The sequence below is a fragment of the Ahaetulla prasina genome, chromosome 2 (assembly GCF_028640845.1).
Source record: "Ahaetulla prasina isolate Xishuangbanna chromosome 2, ASM2864084v1, whole genome shotgun sequence".
NCBI classification, from domain to species: Eukaryota; Metazoa; Chordata; class Lepidosauria; order Squamata; family Colubridae; genus Ahaetulla; species Ahaetulla prasina.
This window is the reverse complement of record NC_080540.1, coordinates 27,789,893-27,807,516: the sequence shown is the minus strand read 5'-3', so window position 1 is coordinate 27,807,516 and position 17,624 is coordinate 27,789,893. Positions and strand designations below refer to the sequence as shown.

At 44.4% G+C, this 17,624-nt stretch overlaps 2 protein-coding genes across 2 annotated transcripts in view; both read right to left on the bottom strand.

The window, feature by feature from the left end:
• Nucleotides 1-17,624, bottom strand: part of LOC131190868 (uncharacterized) — a 79,166-nt gene that overhangs the window by 27,810 nt on the left and 33,732 nt on the right. The window contains exon 8 of the mRNA XM_058168345.1: nucleotides 17,158-17,316. Within this exon, the coding sequence (XP_058024328.1) occupies nucleotides 17,158-17,316 (159 nt within the window). The remainder of the gene's footprint in view (nucleotides 1-17,157; nucleotides 17,317-17,624) is intronic.
• LOC131190872 (major histocompatibility complex class I-related gene protein-like) lies at nucleotides 5,529-16,878 on the bottom strand. Its single transcript, XM_058168355.1, has 7 exons — nucleotides 16,685-16,878; nucleotides 15,749-15,994; nucleotides 15,194-15,475; nucleotides 13,569-13,856; nucleotides 11,126-11,197; nucleotides 8,819-8,975; nucleotides 5,529-7,609 (listed from the first exon to the last, which is right to left on the bottom strand). The coding sequence occupies exons 1-7, from the start codon at nucleotides 16,755-16,757 to the stop codon at nucleotides 7,417-7,419; spliced, it is 1,311 nt and encodes a 436-aa protein (XP_058024338.1). The 5' UTR covers nucleotides 16,758-16,878; the 3' UTR covers nucleotides 5,529-7,416.

The following is a 17,624-nucleotide window of genomic DNA, read 5'->3' as shown; positions in this document are numbered from 1 at the left end:
CCTAGACCAAGCAAAGTTCAAAAATGCCAGGGAATTTCTAGAAGCCTGGCACTCTAAGAAATTAGCCCTCAATAAAAACATAGACATAAACAATGACTATATATACCAGTGGTAGTAAACCTGGTCCCTACTGCCCACTAGTGGGCGTTCTAACTTTCATGGTGGGCGGTAGGGGTTTTCTCTGATACTGAAGCACTTTCCCTTTTATAATTTAATTGACTTTTTAAAAAATTTTCATAGCATTATTTAAAAACCTTTTCATTAGGTTTTCATAAAATTCCCCGTGACAATTTAAATTTCTGAAAATATACTATTTGTATCGCCCGCGCATAAGTTTAGTTCACGTTACGTAAGTGAAACTAAATGGCGCTATAGTGTGACCACAAACAAAATTAAAGCTACAGGCATGTTTTGACTGCACTGATTGGAATATTTTTGTACCGGAACAGACTTGTAAGTGGATCACAAGCTTCCTAACAAACAGGAAGCAGCAGGTGAAGCTAAACAAGATCACATCAAATACCTGTACAATTAGCACAGGGGCCCACCAAGGCTGTGTGCTCTCCCCACTTCTCTTCTCAATGACTGCATCTCCAACGATCCATCTGTTAAGCTACTGAAGTTCGCAGATGACACAACAGTGATTGGTCTCATTCGAGACAATGACGAATCCGCATATAGACGAGAGGTCGAACGACTAGCCTTGTGGTGCAACCAAAACAATCTGGAACTGAACACACTCAAAACCGTAGAAATGGTGGTAGACTTTAGGAAAAACCCTTCCATACTTCCACCTCTCACAATACTAGACAACACAGTATCAACAGTAGAAACCTTCAAATTTCTGGGTTCTATCATATCGCAAGATCTCAAATGGACAGCTAACATCAAAAACATCATTAAAAAAGGACAACAAAGAATGTTCAGTAAGCTCAAACTGCCCAAGGAGCTGCTGATCCAATTCTACAGAGGAATTATTGAGTCTGTCATTTGCACCTCTATAACTGTCTGGTTCGGTTCTGCAACCCAACAAGAAAAACACAGACTTCAGAGGATAATTAGAACTGCAGAAAAAATAATTGCTACCAACTTGCCTTCCATTGAGGACCTGTATACTGCACGAATCAAGAAGAGGGCCGTGAAAATATTTGCAGATCCCTCGCATCCTGGACATAAACTGTTTCAACTCCTACCCTCAAAACGACGCTATAGAGCACTGCACACCAGAACAACTAGACACAAGAACAGTTTTTCCCCGAAGGCCATCACTCTGCTAAACAAATAATTCCCTCAACACTGTCAGACTATTTACTGAATCTGCACTACTATTAATCGTTTCATAGTTCCCATCACCAATCTCTTTCCACTTATGACTGTATGACTATAGCTTGTTGCTGGCAATCCTTATGATTTATATTGATATATTGATCATCAATTGTGTTGTAAATGTTGTACCTTGATGAACGTATCTTTTCTTTTATGTACACTGAGAGCATATGCACCAAGACAAATTCCTTGTGTGTCCAATCACACTTGGCCAATAAAATTCTATTCTATTCTATTCTATTCTATTCTAAAGATACCTCTGCAGACCTGGATGAACTCACAGATACTGTAACATCATATGTCAGCTTCTGTGAAGACCTATGTGTACCTACAAGGAACTTGCAAATATACAGTAACAACAAACCTTGGTTCACACCTAAACTTAAGCAGCTACGACATTCCAAAGAGGAGGCCTACAGAAAAGGTGATAAAATGCTGTACAATCAGGCCAGAAATTACAAGGGAGATCAGAGCAGCAAAAAGAAGCTACTCTGAAAAGCTAAAGAATCAGTTTTCAGCAAATGAACCAGCAAACATGTGGAAAACTCTTAAAAATATCACCGGCTATGGCAAACCTCCTTCCCAGGCTGAAGGTAATCAAAAACTGGCAGATGACCTGAATGAGTTTTACTGCAGGTTTGAAAGGAAACTACAGCCACCTATCTCCACAACCCCCATCTCAGACACACTAACAACAGCCAAGCCTCCTACAACTGACCCCATTTCATTGGGTTCACAACCCCTAGTGATCACAGAAAAGGAAGTGCAGGACCTATTTCACAGACAAAAGCCAGGAAAAGCTCCAGGCCCAGACAAGATAACTCCTTCTTGCTTAAAAGTCTGTGCTGACCAATTGGCCCCCATCTTCACCCATATTTTCAATAAATCACTAGAGATGTGCTATGTTCCTTCTTGCTTCAAACGCTCTACCATCATCCCAGTGCCGAAGAAGCCCACCATCAAGGAACTGAATGACTACAGACCAGTTGCTTTAACATCTGTAGTCATGAAAACCTTGAAAGGCTAGTGCTGTCCCACTTGAAAACCATCATGGATCCGCTGTTAGACCCCTTGCAATTTGCATACTGAGCAAATAGATCAACAGATGATGCTGTTAATATGGCTCTGCACTACATCCTACAACATCTTGAGTCTCCAAAGACCTATGCAAGGGTCCTCTTTGTAGACTTTAGTTCAGCATTCAATACCATCATTCCAGACATTCTTCTAACTAAGCTAAACCAGCTACAGGTACCGGAACAGACTTGTAAGTGGATCACAAGCTTCCTAACAAACAGGAAGCAGCAGGTGAAGCTAAGCAAGATCACATCAAATACCTGTACAATTAGCACAGGGCCCCCCAAGGCTGTGTGCTCTCCCCACTTCTCTTCTCAATGACTGCATCTCCAACGATCCATCTGTTAAGCTACTGAAGTTCGCAGATGACACAACAGTGATTGGTCTCATTCGAGACAATGACGAATCCGCATATAGACGAGAGGTCGAACGACTAGCCTTGTGGTGCAACCAAAACAATCTGGAACTGAACACACTCAAAACAGTAGAAATGGTGGTAGACTTTAGGAGAAACCCTTCCATACTTCCACCTCTCACAATACTAGACAACACAGTATCAACAGTAGAAACCTTCAAATTTCTAGGTTCTATCATATCGCAAGATCTAAAATGGACAGCTAACATCAAAAACATCATCAAAAAAGGACAACAAAGAATGTTCTTTCTGCGCCAACTCAGTAAGCTCAAACTGCCCAAGGAGCTGCTGATTCAGTTCTACAGAGGAATTATTGAGTCTGTCATTTGCACCTCTATAACTGTCTGGTTCAGTTCTGCAACCCAACAAGAAACACACAGACTTCAGAGGATAATTAGAACTGCAGAAAAAAGAATTGCTACCAACCTGCCTTCCATTGAGGACCTATATACTGCACGAATCAAGAAGAGGGCCGTGAAAATATTTACAGATCCCTCACATCCAGGACATAAACTGTTTCAACTCCTACCCTCAAAACAACGCTATAGAGCACTGCACAACAGAACAACAAGACACAAGAACAGTTTTTTCCCGAAGGCCATCACTCTGCTAAACAAATTCCCTCAACGCTGTCAAACTATTTACTAAATCTGCACTACTATTAATCGTTTCATAGTTCCCATCACCAATCTCTTTCCACTTATGACTGTATGACTGTAACTCTGTTGCTGGCAATCCTTATGATTTATATTGATATATTGACCATCATTTGGGTTGTAAATATTGTACCTTGATGAACGTATCTTTTCTTTTATGTACACTGAGAGGGTATGCACCAAGACAAATTCTTTGTGTATCCAATCACACTTGGCCAATAAAATTCTATTCTATTCTATTCTATTCTATTCTATTCTATTCTATTCTATTCTATTCTATTCTATTCTATTCTATTCTATTCTATTCTATTCTATTCTATTTGTGGCTTCCCTAATTTAACTGAGATTTGTGTGTAAATCTTCTTTGCAAGTTCTGTTATCCCCTCTTTGTCCTTGTTTTTGTTTGTGTATGACTTGCAACTGTTTAATGTCTGACCCCTAGAGATATGAATTTTGAATTGTTAGAAAAGAGTTAAAAGTGCTGAAAAGAAGGAAAAATGACTTTACCCAGTTTGGTCTGGCTACCTAGACAGGGTGAAGAACAGAGTTCAACTTTCTTTCTTCTCTGTACTTTTGTTTAAATGATTTTACCTGTTCTTCTCCTTCCTGAAGCATGTGAATCCAGCTACTTTTTTTCATATGAGATATCCCCATATTGTACCAGTTTATCTGTTTAGTACCTGTTGCATTACTGATGTGTTGTTGTTTCTTTTCAAGTTCTGCCTGCAAGCTATCTATCCTCCCCCACTCGACCTCCCTCCCTAATACGCCCAACAATGCCTTTCCTCACCCAGAAAGGGAGGAGGGGACCCTGTTCTCATGTCTTTTAGCCCTGCACAGATGACTCAAACCTATGGAAGCAGAATAAATGGGTCCAGATCAGGGGTGAAATCTAAACATTTTCCCTACCGGTTCTGTGGGCGTGGCTTAATTGGTGGCCATGGCCTGGTCAGATGGCTGGGTGGGCGTGGCCAATAACAATAAATAATAAAAATAATAAAGTATAAAAACACAATAAGAGGTACCAAAAACCAACTTTCACACTTTACACACACACAACACAACACAACACAACTGATTCACACAAAATGTAAAAGCAGCTGCACTTCACACTTCACATAGCCACAAAAAGCTCAAAAACCAACTTTCACACTTTACACACACACAACACAACACAACACAACTGACTCACACACAATGTAAAAGCAGCTGCACTTCACACTTCACATAGCCACAAAAAGCTCAAAAACCAACTTTCACACTTTACACACACACAACTAACACACACACACACACACAATATGCCACATACAGCTTTCTGAGATTTTGTGTGTTTGTGTAGTTAGAGTGAAACACTACAGAAACACACCAAATCTCAGAAAGCTGCACAAATATTTTATTTTATTTTATTTTATTTTATTTTATTTTATTTTATTTTATTTTATTTTATTATTTTATTTTATTTTATTTTATTTATTTTATTTTATTTTATTTTATTTTATTTTATTTTATTTTATTTTATTTTATTATTTTATTTTATTGTGGACTTCAAATCCCAGAGTTCCTCAACCAGCAAAGCCAGCCAGTTGATCACCGAGGAAATAGATTAGCTGAGCGTTTGATTCTGTCTGGCTGAAAGTGAAACTGCTTTCGGGCTGGAAAGAGAGCCATACGTTCATCAGTAATCAGGTAAGTGCCTTAGAGTACAAGTAAGAGTACAAGTAAAGTTCTGCTGATGAGGAACTCAGGTGAGATCGCCAGAGGAGACTTTTTTTTTTTTTTAAGTTTAAAGTCTCTGCCGATCACAGCTAAGGGGCAGGATCCTCAGAGGCTTTTTTTTACTTTTAAAGGCCTGTTTCGGCTGAAGCAAAACCGGCTTTTAAAAGTAAAAAAAAAAAACATCTCTGCAGATGGTGCGGCTCAGCAGATGCACGGGGGGCGGGGCCAGGGATTTTTGCTATCGGTCCTCTGAACCAGCAGCCGCCATCACTACTGGATCACGCGATCCCGTCCGATCCGGGAGCGTTTCACCCCGGTCCAGATGCTTCTCCCAGAGGAGACACTCCATCCATTTGAGCCAGTAATTGGGTTTAGATCCAACCTTCACTGAAAGTCATCAGAGCAACCTTCCCAAACCTGACATGAAAGAAAAGACCCTGAAATGGACAAGTAATGACCAAAAGACTCTTTTCAATCCTCAGAAGAAAGCTGGAAAGACTATGGTGGGAGGATGGAAATTCATTGTAAGGTTTTCTTTCTTGTTTAATGTACTCATATAAGGATTGTATTTGAGAGTGACTGTCACAGCACGTACTGAACACCTTAGATTTCTGTCAGGTGGGAGAAAAATTTGCCCCATGAAAGAAGTTAATAAGTGCCAAGTGATTCCTGACAATGAACGTTTTCAAAAATGTGGTCATGATGATATGCATGAGTTTTGTTTGGGATTTTTCTCCTTGCAGGAGAAACAATTTTTGTCTTTCTGACCTGATTGGTGGCCTCTTTTATTCCATCTGAAGATCCTAAAAGCAGCTGTACAACTTCGCACTCTACAGATTGTGTTGGTTTTGTGATTGTAACTGTATCACTGAATGCTGTTATTATTGTTGTACTTGTGAACTGATACCGGAATAATGCGACACTGTATTGTTGAAATGTGCAAGGGACTGCTCCTATAGAAACCTGACATGAATACAGTAGTCCAAGGAGATAGTGATATCATAATCCCCGAAGATATAAGATGTATTGATTTAATGCAATGGTTCAACATTTGAAATTTTCTTATGCATCGGACAAATGGAGGAGCAGATAATGCAATGATAAGTGTGAAAAACCATACATTACCAGCAAGGGTATTAACCTGACACAACCTAGTAACCCATTTGAAAATATAACTAGACTGAGTGGGTTATGGACGGAAGTGGTAACTCTTAATTGGCATGTTCCAGATGGCTTATACTGGAAATTTTGCCTATGTGCAATTGCCTAGCCGCTGGTATGAAACGTCTCTGTGTTAGGAACTGTGAAACCAATTTTTCCTTTTTATATACTGCCCATACAACAAGGTGTGTACCTGTTTATGAGGAAGTAGGCCACAGAAAGATTACTGGCCTCCAGATTTCAGGTATAAGGCCGACAACCGGGGCAGAAGCTGGAATGTATGCTCATAGAAACGCTCCCATTTATATGCTGAATAGAATTATTTCACCATGATGGAAAGCATTCCATCATTTTTAATAAAAAGGGTGGAATGTAAGGAAATAGATATACGGAAATACTAGAATTAGTAGAACCTTGTTAATTGTTTCTTGCAACATATATATGTATGATATATGATGTCTTTGTATACCTGCATGCTGTAAATATTTGTATATCTGCATGACACTGACATATTATGCCCTTTGTAGTTATAACACAAATATGCCACATTGACTAACTTCCTGGACTGTTAGTGGGGTGTGTTGTGAAGTATCTGGCATTTGTCAAACTATACGTCCCACTGTTTGATCAGAGCCTTATCTCTCCCCATCCTGCCTAAGAAGTATCTCATCTCTCCCCATCCTGCCTAAGAAGTATCTCATCTTTGATCTTTTGAGTTCTCTCCACTCCAGGGGGCCAAATAGCCAAATGTGAACACAAAGATGATGATCAGGAAGAGATAACGCTTATGATGCTCATTAAGAGGCTCTACCCCGTTCCAGGAGATATACAAAGCAAATTCCAGGGATACACAAATCAAAGATGCCAGAATTGAAGGTTTATGACGTTCCTAAAGAATATAAAAGGGATACGAATTCCCTCTCTTGTAGTTCTTCCCTGCATGTATCTTGTATGTGTTTGGAGCAACTAACCATTTAAGCTTGATCAAGATTAAATGCTATTTTACTCAAGCCTCTGTTTAAGTTTCTTGTTTGGCATTTATGAACTTAAAACATGTTATTATTATTGGACCTTACAATAATGATAATGATGATGACGATGATGATGACGATGACTGTGATGATGATGATAACCGTCAGCCTCGGCAGGAGTAAGAGTATTAGTAAGAAGCTGCTTCTTTTTGCCACTGAGCAACGTTGAAACAGTGTCTTCAGGAGCTCCCTGAGGCCTCCAGCTTCCAAAGATTTTTGTTCTGCTGCAGAGGGAGAAAATGGATGAAGTCAATGCCCTGATTTGTATGGGGAGTGTAGGAGATACCAGGCTGAGGAGGAGGGAGGGGTCAAACGTGCCATCAGTCATGAGTCCCTTCATGCCCACAAGAGATTTAAGCCCAGCCAACCTTGAATTTCTTTGGTTCTTACATATGTCCAAATTGCTTTGATGTTGACCAGATTCTTGCAGAGATCTTAAGCTTGCAATAAATCTTTACACCCGTTTGAACAGCCTGGATCTTCTGAAAATCCCTGGTGTTTAACAGGGAGGGCATTTTCCTCTCCATGGCTCCATCTTCCTCACCACAGAACCCCCCACCAGCAGGCATAGGAGCCAACAACCAAATCTGAGAAAGGCTTGCAACCCTCATCCATAGAGGTAACCCCTCCCTGGAGAGAGAGAACTTCTTGGAGTGGGATCCTCACTTCTCCCCCTTAGAGTTCCTTTCCTTTTACCCCTCCAGCTCATCCTCATGAAGGAGCTATTTTCCTGGATGCTCCCATCCACACGTTTTTCCAGCCCCAGTGTTGTGCCTCGCCCGCCCTCCTCTCCTCAGCCGGGCCCCTCCCATCTCCTGCTATCTGAGCCAGAGACTGATAGTGAAGAAGAATGGCCTGGCATGCCTCCAGCTCCCAGCCCTGGCACCATGCCCGGACAGACTGAGCAAACAAACCTCCCTACAGCGTGTGAGCACGAAGCCAGCCACGAGCTAGAATTGCCGGCAGCTGAGCAGGAGGATGAAAAGTGGACAGATCCCCACTTCCAGAGAATGGAGAGGCGACGTCAGCAAAAGGAAGGGAGGGGCAGGCCTGGATAAGTGCTGAGTCATGGAGCCACACCCCATGGCCTATATAAAGGATCTGCTTTTTGGCATTCCTTGAGTCAGGCAAAGTCTCATCTGGTTGCTGAAGTCACACCTTGGATTCCTGCCTGCCCTGAGGACTCTGACAGGAATTTGGCAAAGCTGCAGAGGCTTCGTGGCCACGCTTGATACAGACTTCCCAGACCCAGCCGTCAGAGGAAGAGTGGGACACGACACCCATCTTCTTTCTCTCTCCCTTCCCTCCAGTCCTGCTGTCTCCTTCCCTGCCCCACATTCTTCCCTCAGAGATGTTGGGATGGAGAGGCTGATCACGTAGGAGGAGCTGAGCCCCAAAGAACCCCAGGCAGCCCACCATCTCTCCATGGCTACCTTTGAAAGAGGTACATAGTCTTCTCTTCCAGGTATTTTCCAAGTGTGGAGTCTTCTGTGCCACGGATGGGGGGAGAAGTAACCATTTCTGGAGAAACTTGATCAGGGCAAGTTGTCACTTTGTGATGGAATTTTTCACTGAATCTCCACCACTGGCCTGATAGATGGGAAAAAGAGAGGACAGCTAGTTAATTTTGGGGCAGCAGCTCCTGCCTGGGATAGAGAAGGACTCATGCTGAAGGCCTCCAGGAGGCCCAGAGGGTCCAACTGGCTGGATTATAAGCATCTTGAGAAACGTTCATGAGTGCCCCTATCTGTTTATGGGCAAAAGGCAGAATTGTTGGCTGTCAAGAGCTGCTGATGGGGGTGGCGGGGGGAGTAATACAGTAGAACATTCCTGGGAATTAAACTAATTCCTGGCTGAAACTCTCCTTGCTCCTCTTAGAGCTCCTGTGAGATGTCACAGTCCTGTTTTTCCACCACCACTGAAGCCATTCACAGTTGCCCAGCAGGGCTGTTCCCAAAAGGTCCTTGTGTCAAGATTGAACAAGGGAGGGAAAAATGGAATGCCGAGAATGTATGCGGAGATTGTGAGAGCATGGAAACCATCAAGGTCACCACTGCAGGTGCTGATGAGAGAGACAAATTGTTCCTGTAACAAACGGATGTCTCACAATTGGACAATGTGATCACCCTGGGTGGAGAGGGGGAGAAGGGGAAGCTATTGTTTAACAAGACAAGCAATTGCGCAGGAAAACCAGCGCTGGTTTTATTTCTTCAGGACCAATATGGTGTATCGAAATAAAGTTTTGCTTTTGGGAAATCAACGCTCCCGAGAGTGTTTCCTAGATTTCGGTTCACTAGTTGGACAGTTGACACCTTGTCCTAAATCAACATTAATTTATTTTAAACAATGATGCTAGACCTCTAGGAATCCTGTTATTGATACAAAAGAGATGGCATTCCCCATACATGCCAAACTTGGTAGTTCTTACTCCAAATCTCACAGTCTTTGTTTTGATTTGTGCTCCAGAGCCCCTGTCCCAACCTGGCCAAATCAAAGTACCAGCAATCTTGGAAGGCCAGCCTGGGTCCGTCTAGGTTAGACAAGCAACACAAATTGCAAGCAAGTCAGAAAGCCCATCCTGGAAGAAGGAAACGGCAAAGCACTTCCAAATTCTCGCTTACAAAATTATATGTATGTCTGGAGCTGCATTTGGTGAAACTCAATCCTTCCTACATCCACTTCCCAGCTTCCCACTGTTGTGTCTGCGCCCCCCGAGCCGGGCCCCCTGCCAGAAAGTGACTTGGAAAGTGAGGGGGAAGGGCCATCAGGACTTACCTCTGGAGCACCGGCTTCCCTGGCTCAGCTCCAGGAGCCAGAGGCAGGCCAGGTGGAGGAGATAACAAGGCCTCCGTCCCCTGACTCTTTCCCCCCCAGGCCACGCCTCCAGACCCGTCTGATGGCAATCAGGTGTGGCTGGACCCTAGGTTTCGTAGGCAGGAGAGGCGGGAACAACAGAAGCAGGGGTGGAGCAGGCCTAGGAAGTCATGGAGCCACACCTCACAGGATATAAAAGCAGCAGGGCTGCTATACCACTTCGTGGCAAGCAAATCAACTGCTTAACTAGAGCTGAAGTACTGTTTGTTCCTGGTTGACTCATCTGCATCAAGAGAGATAACAGAGACGCTTGGCAGATGCTCGCTAATTTGCTGCCATAGCTGATAGTGGCCAGCTAATTAAGTCATCACTCGGACTGAGGCGAGGGGGACAGAACACCCACATTCACTCTCCCTGTCATGTCTCTTGCTCTGAGTAGGAGCAGAGGAAGCAGCGGCTCCTCCCACTGCTGGACCTTTGACCTTGTTTTGTCTCCAGGTGGGATTGGAAGCAGGGGCAGAGGACAGGGGTCTCCCTCCATGGACCCATCTTCCATCAGAACTTCCCTGAAGGTTACTCTTTCCAGATGAAGTGGCACATGGATCTTCTTCAGGAGCAGGATTAGGGATTTTCTAGTGCTTCCCAGATCATTTAAGGGACTCCTGAGCCCTGATATTTGCCCCTCTGTCCACTGAGATCAAAGAGGTTTTCTCCCAGATAAGAGGAATAAGAGGAACATTTTCAGATTTACAAGGGTTAAAAAAAAATGGCTGCCTAGTTTCTTCTTCCTTTCTGTTTCCGATTCAAAAGGCTGTTTGTGGGGGTCTGGCTGCGACTCTCAGGGAGGGTCCCTCCCATCCACACCAACTCAGTCAATACAAAAAGACATGGAAGTGGGTGTCATTGGATGTATTTGTTTCACTTACATATCAGGAAGAGAACCGCAGCTCCAGAGATTAAGCCTGGTACAATTCCCACAGGAATCCGCCACCTTGTAGCTAAAGAAGGAGAAAGAGGGTTCTGATTAGACAGATGCTGAGCTCACCAGAGTGGAGCTTTTATTTTTATTTTATTTATTTATAATTACATTTCTATACCGCACCATCTCCCGAAGGACTCAGGGCGGTTTACAGCCCTATTAAAATACACACACCAATACGAATATAAATATAATAAATAACAATATTTAAAACGATTAAAAGCAAATATTTAATGGCCGAATCACTAAAACGGTCAAAGACCAATTAAAACCTGTTAAAATTTCGCTAAAATATTTCTTAGGCTAGATGCTGAGATGATGAGATGCTGAGCAAGGCTAGATGCTTAGATGCTTAGGCTAGATGGATGAAAGATGGATGAAATACTCCTCTTAAACAAATACTATTCTGATTTTCGCAATTCAGCAGTCCTATGCTTCTCTGAAACCTGGTTAAATGAATCAATTGAAAATAGCAGCCTGAACATTCCAGGGTTTCAGATTGAACGGTCAGACAGGATTCCAGAAACATCTGGTAAAAAGAAAGGAGGAGGCTTATGCCTATATATTAGCAGAAACTGGTGTCAAGATTTTAAAATAATTTACAAATTCAGTGACAATAATTTAGAGACCCTAATTATCAACTGCAAACCTTACTAATACTTGACAACACAGTATCAACAGTAGAAACCTTCAAATTTCTGGGTTCTATCATATCGCAAGATCTCAAATGGACAGCTAACATCAAAAACATCATTAAAAAAGAACAACAAAGAATGTTCTTTCTGCGCCAACTCAGGAAGCTCAAACTGCCCAAGGAGCTGCTGATCCAATTCTACAGAGGAATTATTGAGTCTGTCATTTGCACCTCTATAACTGTCTGGTTCGGTTCTGCAACCCAACAAGAAAAACACAGACTTCAGAGGATAATTAGAACTGCAGAAAAAATAATTGCTACCAATTTGCCTTCCATTGAGGACCTGTATACTGCACGAATCAAGAAGAGGGCCATGAAAATATTTACAGACCCCTCGCATCCTGGACATAAACTGTTTCAACTCCTACCCTCAAAACGACGCTATAGAGCACTGCACAGCAGAACAACTAGACACAAGAACAGTTTTTTCCTGAAGGCCATCACTCTGCTAAACAAATAATTCCATCAACACTGTCAAACTATTTACTGAATCTGAACTACTATTAATCTTCTCATCGTTCCCATCACCAATCTCTTTCTACTTATGACTGTATGACTGTAACTTTGTTGCTGGCAATCCTTATGATTTATATTGATATATTGACCATCAATTGTGTTGTAAATGTTGTACCTTGATGAACGTATCTTTTCTTTTATGTACACTGAGAGCCTATGCACCAAGACAAATTCCTTGTGTGTCCAATCACACTTGGCCAATAAAAATTCTATTCTATTCTATTCTATTCTATTCTATTCTAGATGCTGAGATGCCAAGATGCTGATTAAGGGAAGCAATTCCCAACCTGCACTGGCCTCCAGGAAGTGCCCCCACCTGAAGGAAGCCCCTCCCCTCCAAGTCTGCAGAGGACAGAGAGAATGGCCTTGTGTCGTGTCCCACTCCTCCGCTGACGGCGGGTCAGGGAAATCCGAATCAGGCGTGCCTCTGCAGCTCTGCCAAAGTCCTAGCAAAGTCCTCAGGGCAGGCAGGAGACCAGAAAGTGACTTCAGCAAGATATGTTTAGACTTTGCCTGACTCAGAGAATGCCAGAAAGCAGATCCTTTATATAGGCCATGGGGTGTGGCTCCATGACTCAGCACTTATCCAGGCCTGCCCCTCCCTTCCTTCTGTTGCCTCCATCTATCAAGTTTTCTGACGCGAGGGTCACTCCATTCTGCAGCTGTTGGCAATTGACCTCCCTCAGGCTCACATGCTGTGGAGGAGGGGGAGGGGTCTAGTTGCTCCGTTTGCCTGGGCATGGAGCCAGAGCTGGGGGCTGGAGATACTTCCTCCTCTTCAGCCTGTCTGGGCATGGAGCCAGGGCTGGGGCCGGGAGGCATATTAGGACATTCCTCCGTGTTCGGAAGCAGATAAGAAGGCCCCAGCTGTGGTGAGATCGGACGAGACACAACACCTTGAAGGGCAGAAGGAAGAGCCACAACCAACCATTTCATCTATCACGTCATCTCATAGATCATCACACATCATCATGTCTTCATACCTTTGCTACTATGTTACCGTTTCCAACTCCTCTGACAGAAATCACTTCTCAACCCCATCGCTAAATGCAAGACTACATTTCCTGCTCACCAACTGAAAAGATGAGATGTTGCGGAAGAAAACAAGCCCCCCACCACATATTTTCAAAACAGTTGTGTAAAGTCTATTTCTGCATGTCACATCCTCTCGGTCTCTCACCTTTTTCCTCCTTGAAAGCCAAGACCAGGGGCTCCTGCAAGCCCTTGTGCTCCAGGCGACACCGAAAATGCTTCCTCTCCTTGGGTTCGATCACAATGCTGAGCGAGACATAATAGGTCCCGTCTGAGTTGGGGGCCACGTTCCTAGGAAGGGTCTCGTAGATATAGGCCTCTCCGTCCCTCGTCCAGGTGGCCTGGATCTCCTTGGGGTAGAAGCCAAAGGCCTGGCAGATGAGGACCTCCAGGCTGTCATCGACCACCTTACGAGTCACCTTCCCCACTGGAGGCTCTGCAGAAATAGCAACATCAGAGTTCCCAGAATTTCTAGATTTTCTGGCAAGATGATTTAAATACTGTGTCAAGTCCTCCTTTGGCCCTCCTCTCCCTCTGCTCCCTCTCCTCCTCTGAACCTCTGGTACCCACAAAGATGGGAACATTGAAGCTCTTCCGGTTTTTTTGTTTTAAACAAATACATAGAATTTGGGGTAAAGTTCTCAAGTTGACCAACAGAAACCCTAATTTGGGAATTGAGTCTGTTTATAACCTTCTAAATTGAATTTACTCAAGTTCCACATGGGAATCAGGAACTGATCTTGTTGTTCTGACCCAAAATTAGTTTCTTTTGCTTTCCAAGATTTTTCTCACTGCAGTAGGACTAGATCTTATTTTCCTACTCAGTTTCTTTGTCTTTGAAGTACTTATTTTTTGTGTGTGTGAGGGTGGGGGGGAGGCATTGAAGATTATTTTCCTTCTGTAAGATGGGAGATGGGAGATAAATCCTGACCCTTTTCTGCAAAGGATGGATTGGCTATGTAGGACAGAAACAATATGGGGAGGGGGAGCCTACAAGAACATGCTCAATGTGGATTTATAATTTAAATACTTGAGTGATTGTAGTACTGTAAATTATTTTGGATAAAATTTGATTTGGGGTTAAATAAGGTAATGATAAAAATAGAATAAGAGATGGAGTATTAAGGATTGAAAAATGATATTATTTGTTAATATGTATGATAGAATTATAAATTGGGTGGATTATATAAGACATTACTTCGAAGAATAATAAGGACTAAATTGACTTTAAATCTAATATTGGTAGTTGGATTTTCGCTACTGATACACTGGAAGATGGAGCACTGTTTATACTTGAAGATTGGACTAACTTTAATGGATTTAAGAAAGAAAACAAACTTTAGTGTACTCAAAAGAATGTCTACAAAAGAATATTTTTCATGTACACCTACAAGAAAGATATACACTAGAATGAAAAATTGGATTGATTATATTTAAATCAGATTTTAGACTGAAGTGTTAAATAGTTTATGAGTGATTGTAAGAACTGTATTGTATTAATGTATATGTTTATATGGGAAAGGGGAGTTAAGGTTTCAAAGGGAGAGGAGAGACTATGGATTATGGTTTATTGGTACAATTTAGGTTATGTTTGTTAGATGCAATAACCTGTATTCTGCTCTGGGAAGTCTCGCGGGGGGGAGGGGGAGGGGGAAAGGGAGAGGGAGGAGAGTGGGGGGGATGGGGGGGAATTAAGTGGTAAAAAAAATTTGTAAAACTTTTTCAATAATAAAAGAAAAAGAACATACTCAATGGAGACCTCTTGCAACTCACCAATTCTCTGTGGAGCCTCCTTCTGGTAGGACAGGTATCTCTGCAGCCACACAATGCAGGTCTTCTCCAGGAAGACTTTATTTCTCTCAGACCACCCTGGATCCTCCTCCCACTTCTCCTTCACCTTCTGGGCCTGGGGCTGAGCTGTCACCCATCTGAGGTTCTCCTTCTCCAAGCTGATGAAGTCCTTCTCATTGTAGCCATAGCCGTAGTGCAAAAACCCTTCTTTGCTCCCGTCTTCCCTGAGCTCACAGCCCAAAACCGCCTGCCAGGTGTGAAGCCCTGAAAGAGACCCAGAGGGGATGGATGTGAACGAAAAGGGTCCAGGGCTCCTCTCCTAAGACACAGTTATATTCTACCTCCTTCCCACCTGGGGAGAGAAACCTGATTTTCCCCCCTCCCCCCTTTATCACACAAGGAGAAAAGTCTTTTACTTCAATTAACCCTATTTGAGATCAGGCCATGAAGAATTTCTAGGTGAGAGAGATAATTGGGGGGCAGGATTGGGGTCCTCTCTCCTCTTCAGCAGGAATTGATGGCACTGCCTCTGCTCACCTGCAACATGGTGGTCCAGTTTTGATATCTTCTCCAGGTCAGCCCTGAAGACCCACTCAAGGGCCAGAAATCTCTCCTTCTCCTCCTCCTCCATCCAGGGCACCAGAGGCTCCGTCTTCCTGGTGAGGTTGTCGTAGCGAGCGATGGGCTGGTCATCCAAGTAGCTCCTAATGAAGAACTGGGGCAGCCCCTTGCTGGGCTCTGAGAGTCGCAGGTAGAAGTAGCACAGGGAGTGTGAGGGAGCGCCTGGAGATGGAGGAGGGGCAGAATTGGGAGGGGGGGTTTTCAGCCCTGCAGCCCCATCCCCTTCAACAGTTTATTGTCACAAGCAGCCTCAGGAACAAGTTGGTCCCCCCCCCCCTTTTCACTTCTGCTTGGGAAGATTTATGGCTGTAAACTGGAGGAAAGAGCCCCCAGCCCCCCTCAGCTAAGCTTGGGAACATCTGGGCATGGACACATCTGGTTAAATTCTTCTGGGCTCTTGGGATTCCCAAGCAGCTGCTTGTGGGCCTGACCTCCATGGCGCCCCCAGACCCCACTTGGGAAGAGCCAGGGAGCTCCTATTCATGTGGAAGTTAACAAAGAAGTTGAGGATCTTTCCAGCGAGGGCAAAGTTTGACGATAAGGATGGAGCTGGATGGGGAGGACTTCTGCCAACGCCCAGGCAGGAGGGAGGAGAAAATCTGCAGGGCTGAAGTCTGTAACTTCTCTTTTCACTTTTACTCTCTAATGTCGCAGAAAGACAAATGGGAACCATTACAAATCAGATACCAACGTTTTTAAACGAGGCTCGGTGAAGCTCGAGAGAAGAAAGATTTTTCCTTCTGCGAAAGGGGTTTGGGACTGAGGGGAGATGGGGGAGAGAAAGACCCCAGCCCAGGACATGCGCTCCCCTCCCCTTCTGTTTCCTCCCCCCACCTCCGGTCGCAAACTCACCGCACAAAGCCCCAGGCACGAAGGACCCCAGCACAGTTCCCAAGAGCAAGAGGGGTGCCCGGTGCAGCGCCATCCCCCTCCACCCGCCGTTCGCTAAAGACAAGTCGCTGAGGCGGAATCTCCGGTTCGGGTCCCGTCCGGATCCGCAAAGAAGTCTAACTCTGTTGAACTTCCAGGAAGAAAAAACCGCGCTGCTCCCTGGGGCCCTGGAGAGAGGAAGAGATCGCAGAGTGAGGCTCCCCGCAACCGGCAGGTTAATGCTCAGATGACCTGGTTCCGCCCGTTGTGTGGACGCAGCCGCCTCCTGGCTAATTCCATTGGAGACCTTTAGGCAGACGGTGGCGATCGATGATCTGAAGCGGGGTCGCCGTGTGTTTCGGCAGCGTCAGGTTCGGACCCCACCCGCTCCCTTCCTCCAGGGTCCCCCGGAGACTCGCCAAGGAGCCGCGCTCTTTGCCTTTCCTGCTTCTCACCCCAGCACGAAGGATCCGAACGCGGCGCTTAGCGTTGCGTTTTCTTTGCACCTGCAACCGAAGATACCTTCGCTCCGCCAATGACAGCGCCCGGTCTCCACCCTCGGCTCCTCTCCCGCCCGCTCCGAGCTCCTTTGAAATTCTCCGCCCGTTCAAAGTCTGCGGGTTCACGAGGAATGACACTGTAATGAAGTTTTGTTTTGCACGGTAATAAAAGGCGCAACAAATGGAGAGAAACCGCAGGTGTTTATTATCTTCCGCCCTTCTGAGAATAGCAACAGTATGCTAACCAGATCTGTGGCGGGGGTGGAGTGGGGGGTTTTTTTGCTATGCCAGAGGATTTGGGAAAGCACCACTTCTGGGCCTCTGCCCCTCCCCTCGCTTTCCCCTCCGACGAGCCAGCCAGAATCCACTGAAGGGATGGCCCTGAGGACACCTCTCTTAACTCCCAGCTGCTGTTTCTGCAC

Bases quoted from the DNA above. Each gene is read 5' to 3' on its own strand.
- LOC131190872 (XM_058168355.1), bottom strand. From the start codon at position 16,757: ATGGCGCTGCACCGGGCACCCCTCTTGCTCTTGGGAACTGTGCTGGGG. The intron at 8,976-11,125 runs GTAAGTGAAACA...CCCATCTATCAG, and splicing joins TGCGGTTCTCTTCCTGATAT to GCCAGTGGTGGAGATTCAGT. The intron at 7,610-8,818 runs GTAGCCATGGAG...CTCCCTCTGCAG, and splicing joins ACTATGTACCTCTTTCAAAG to CAGAACAAAAATCTTTGGAA.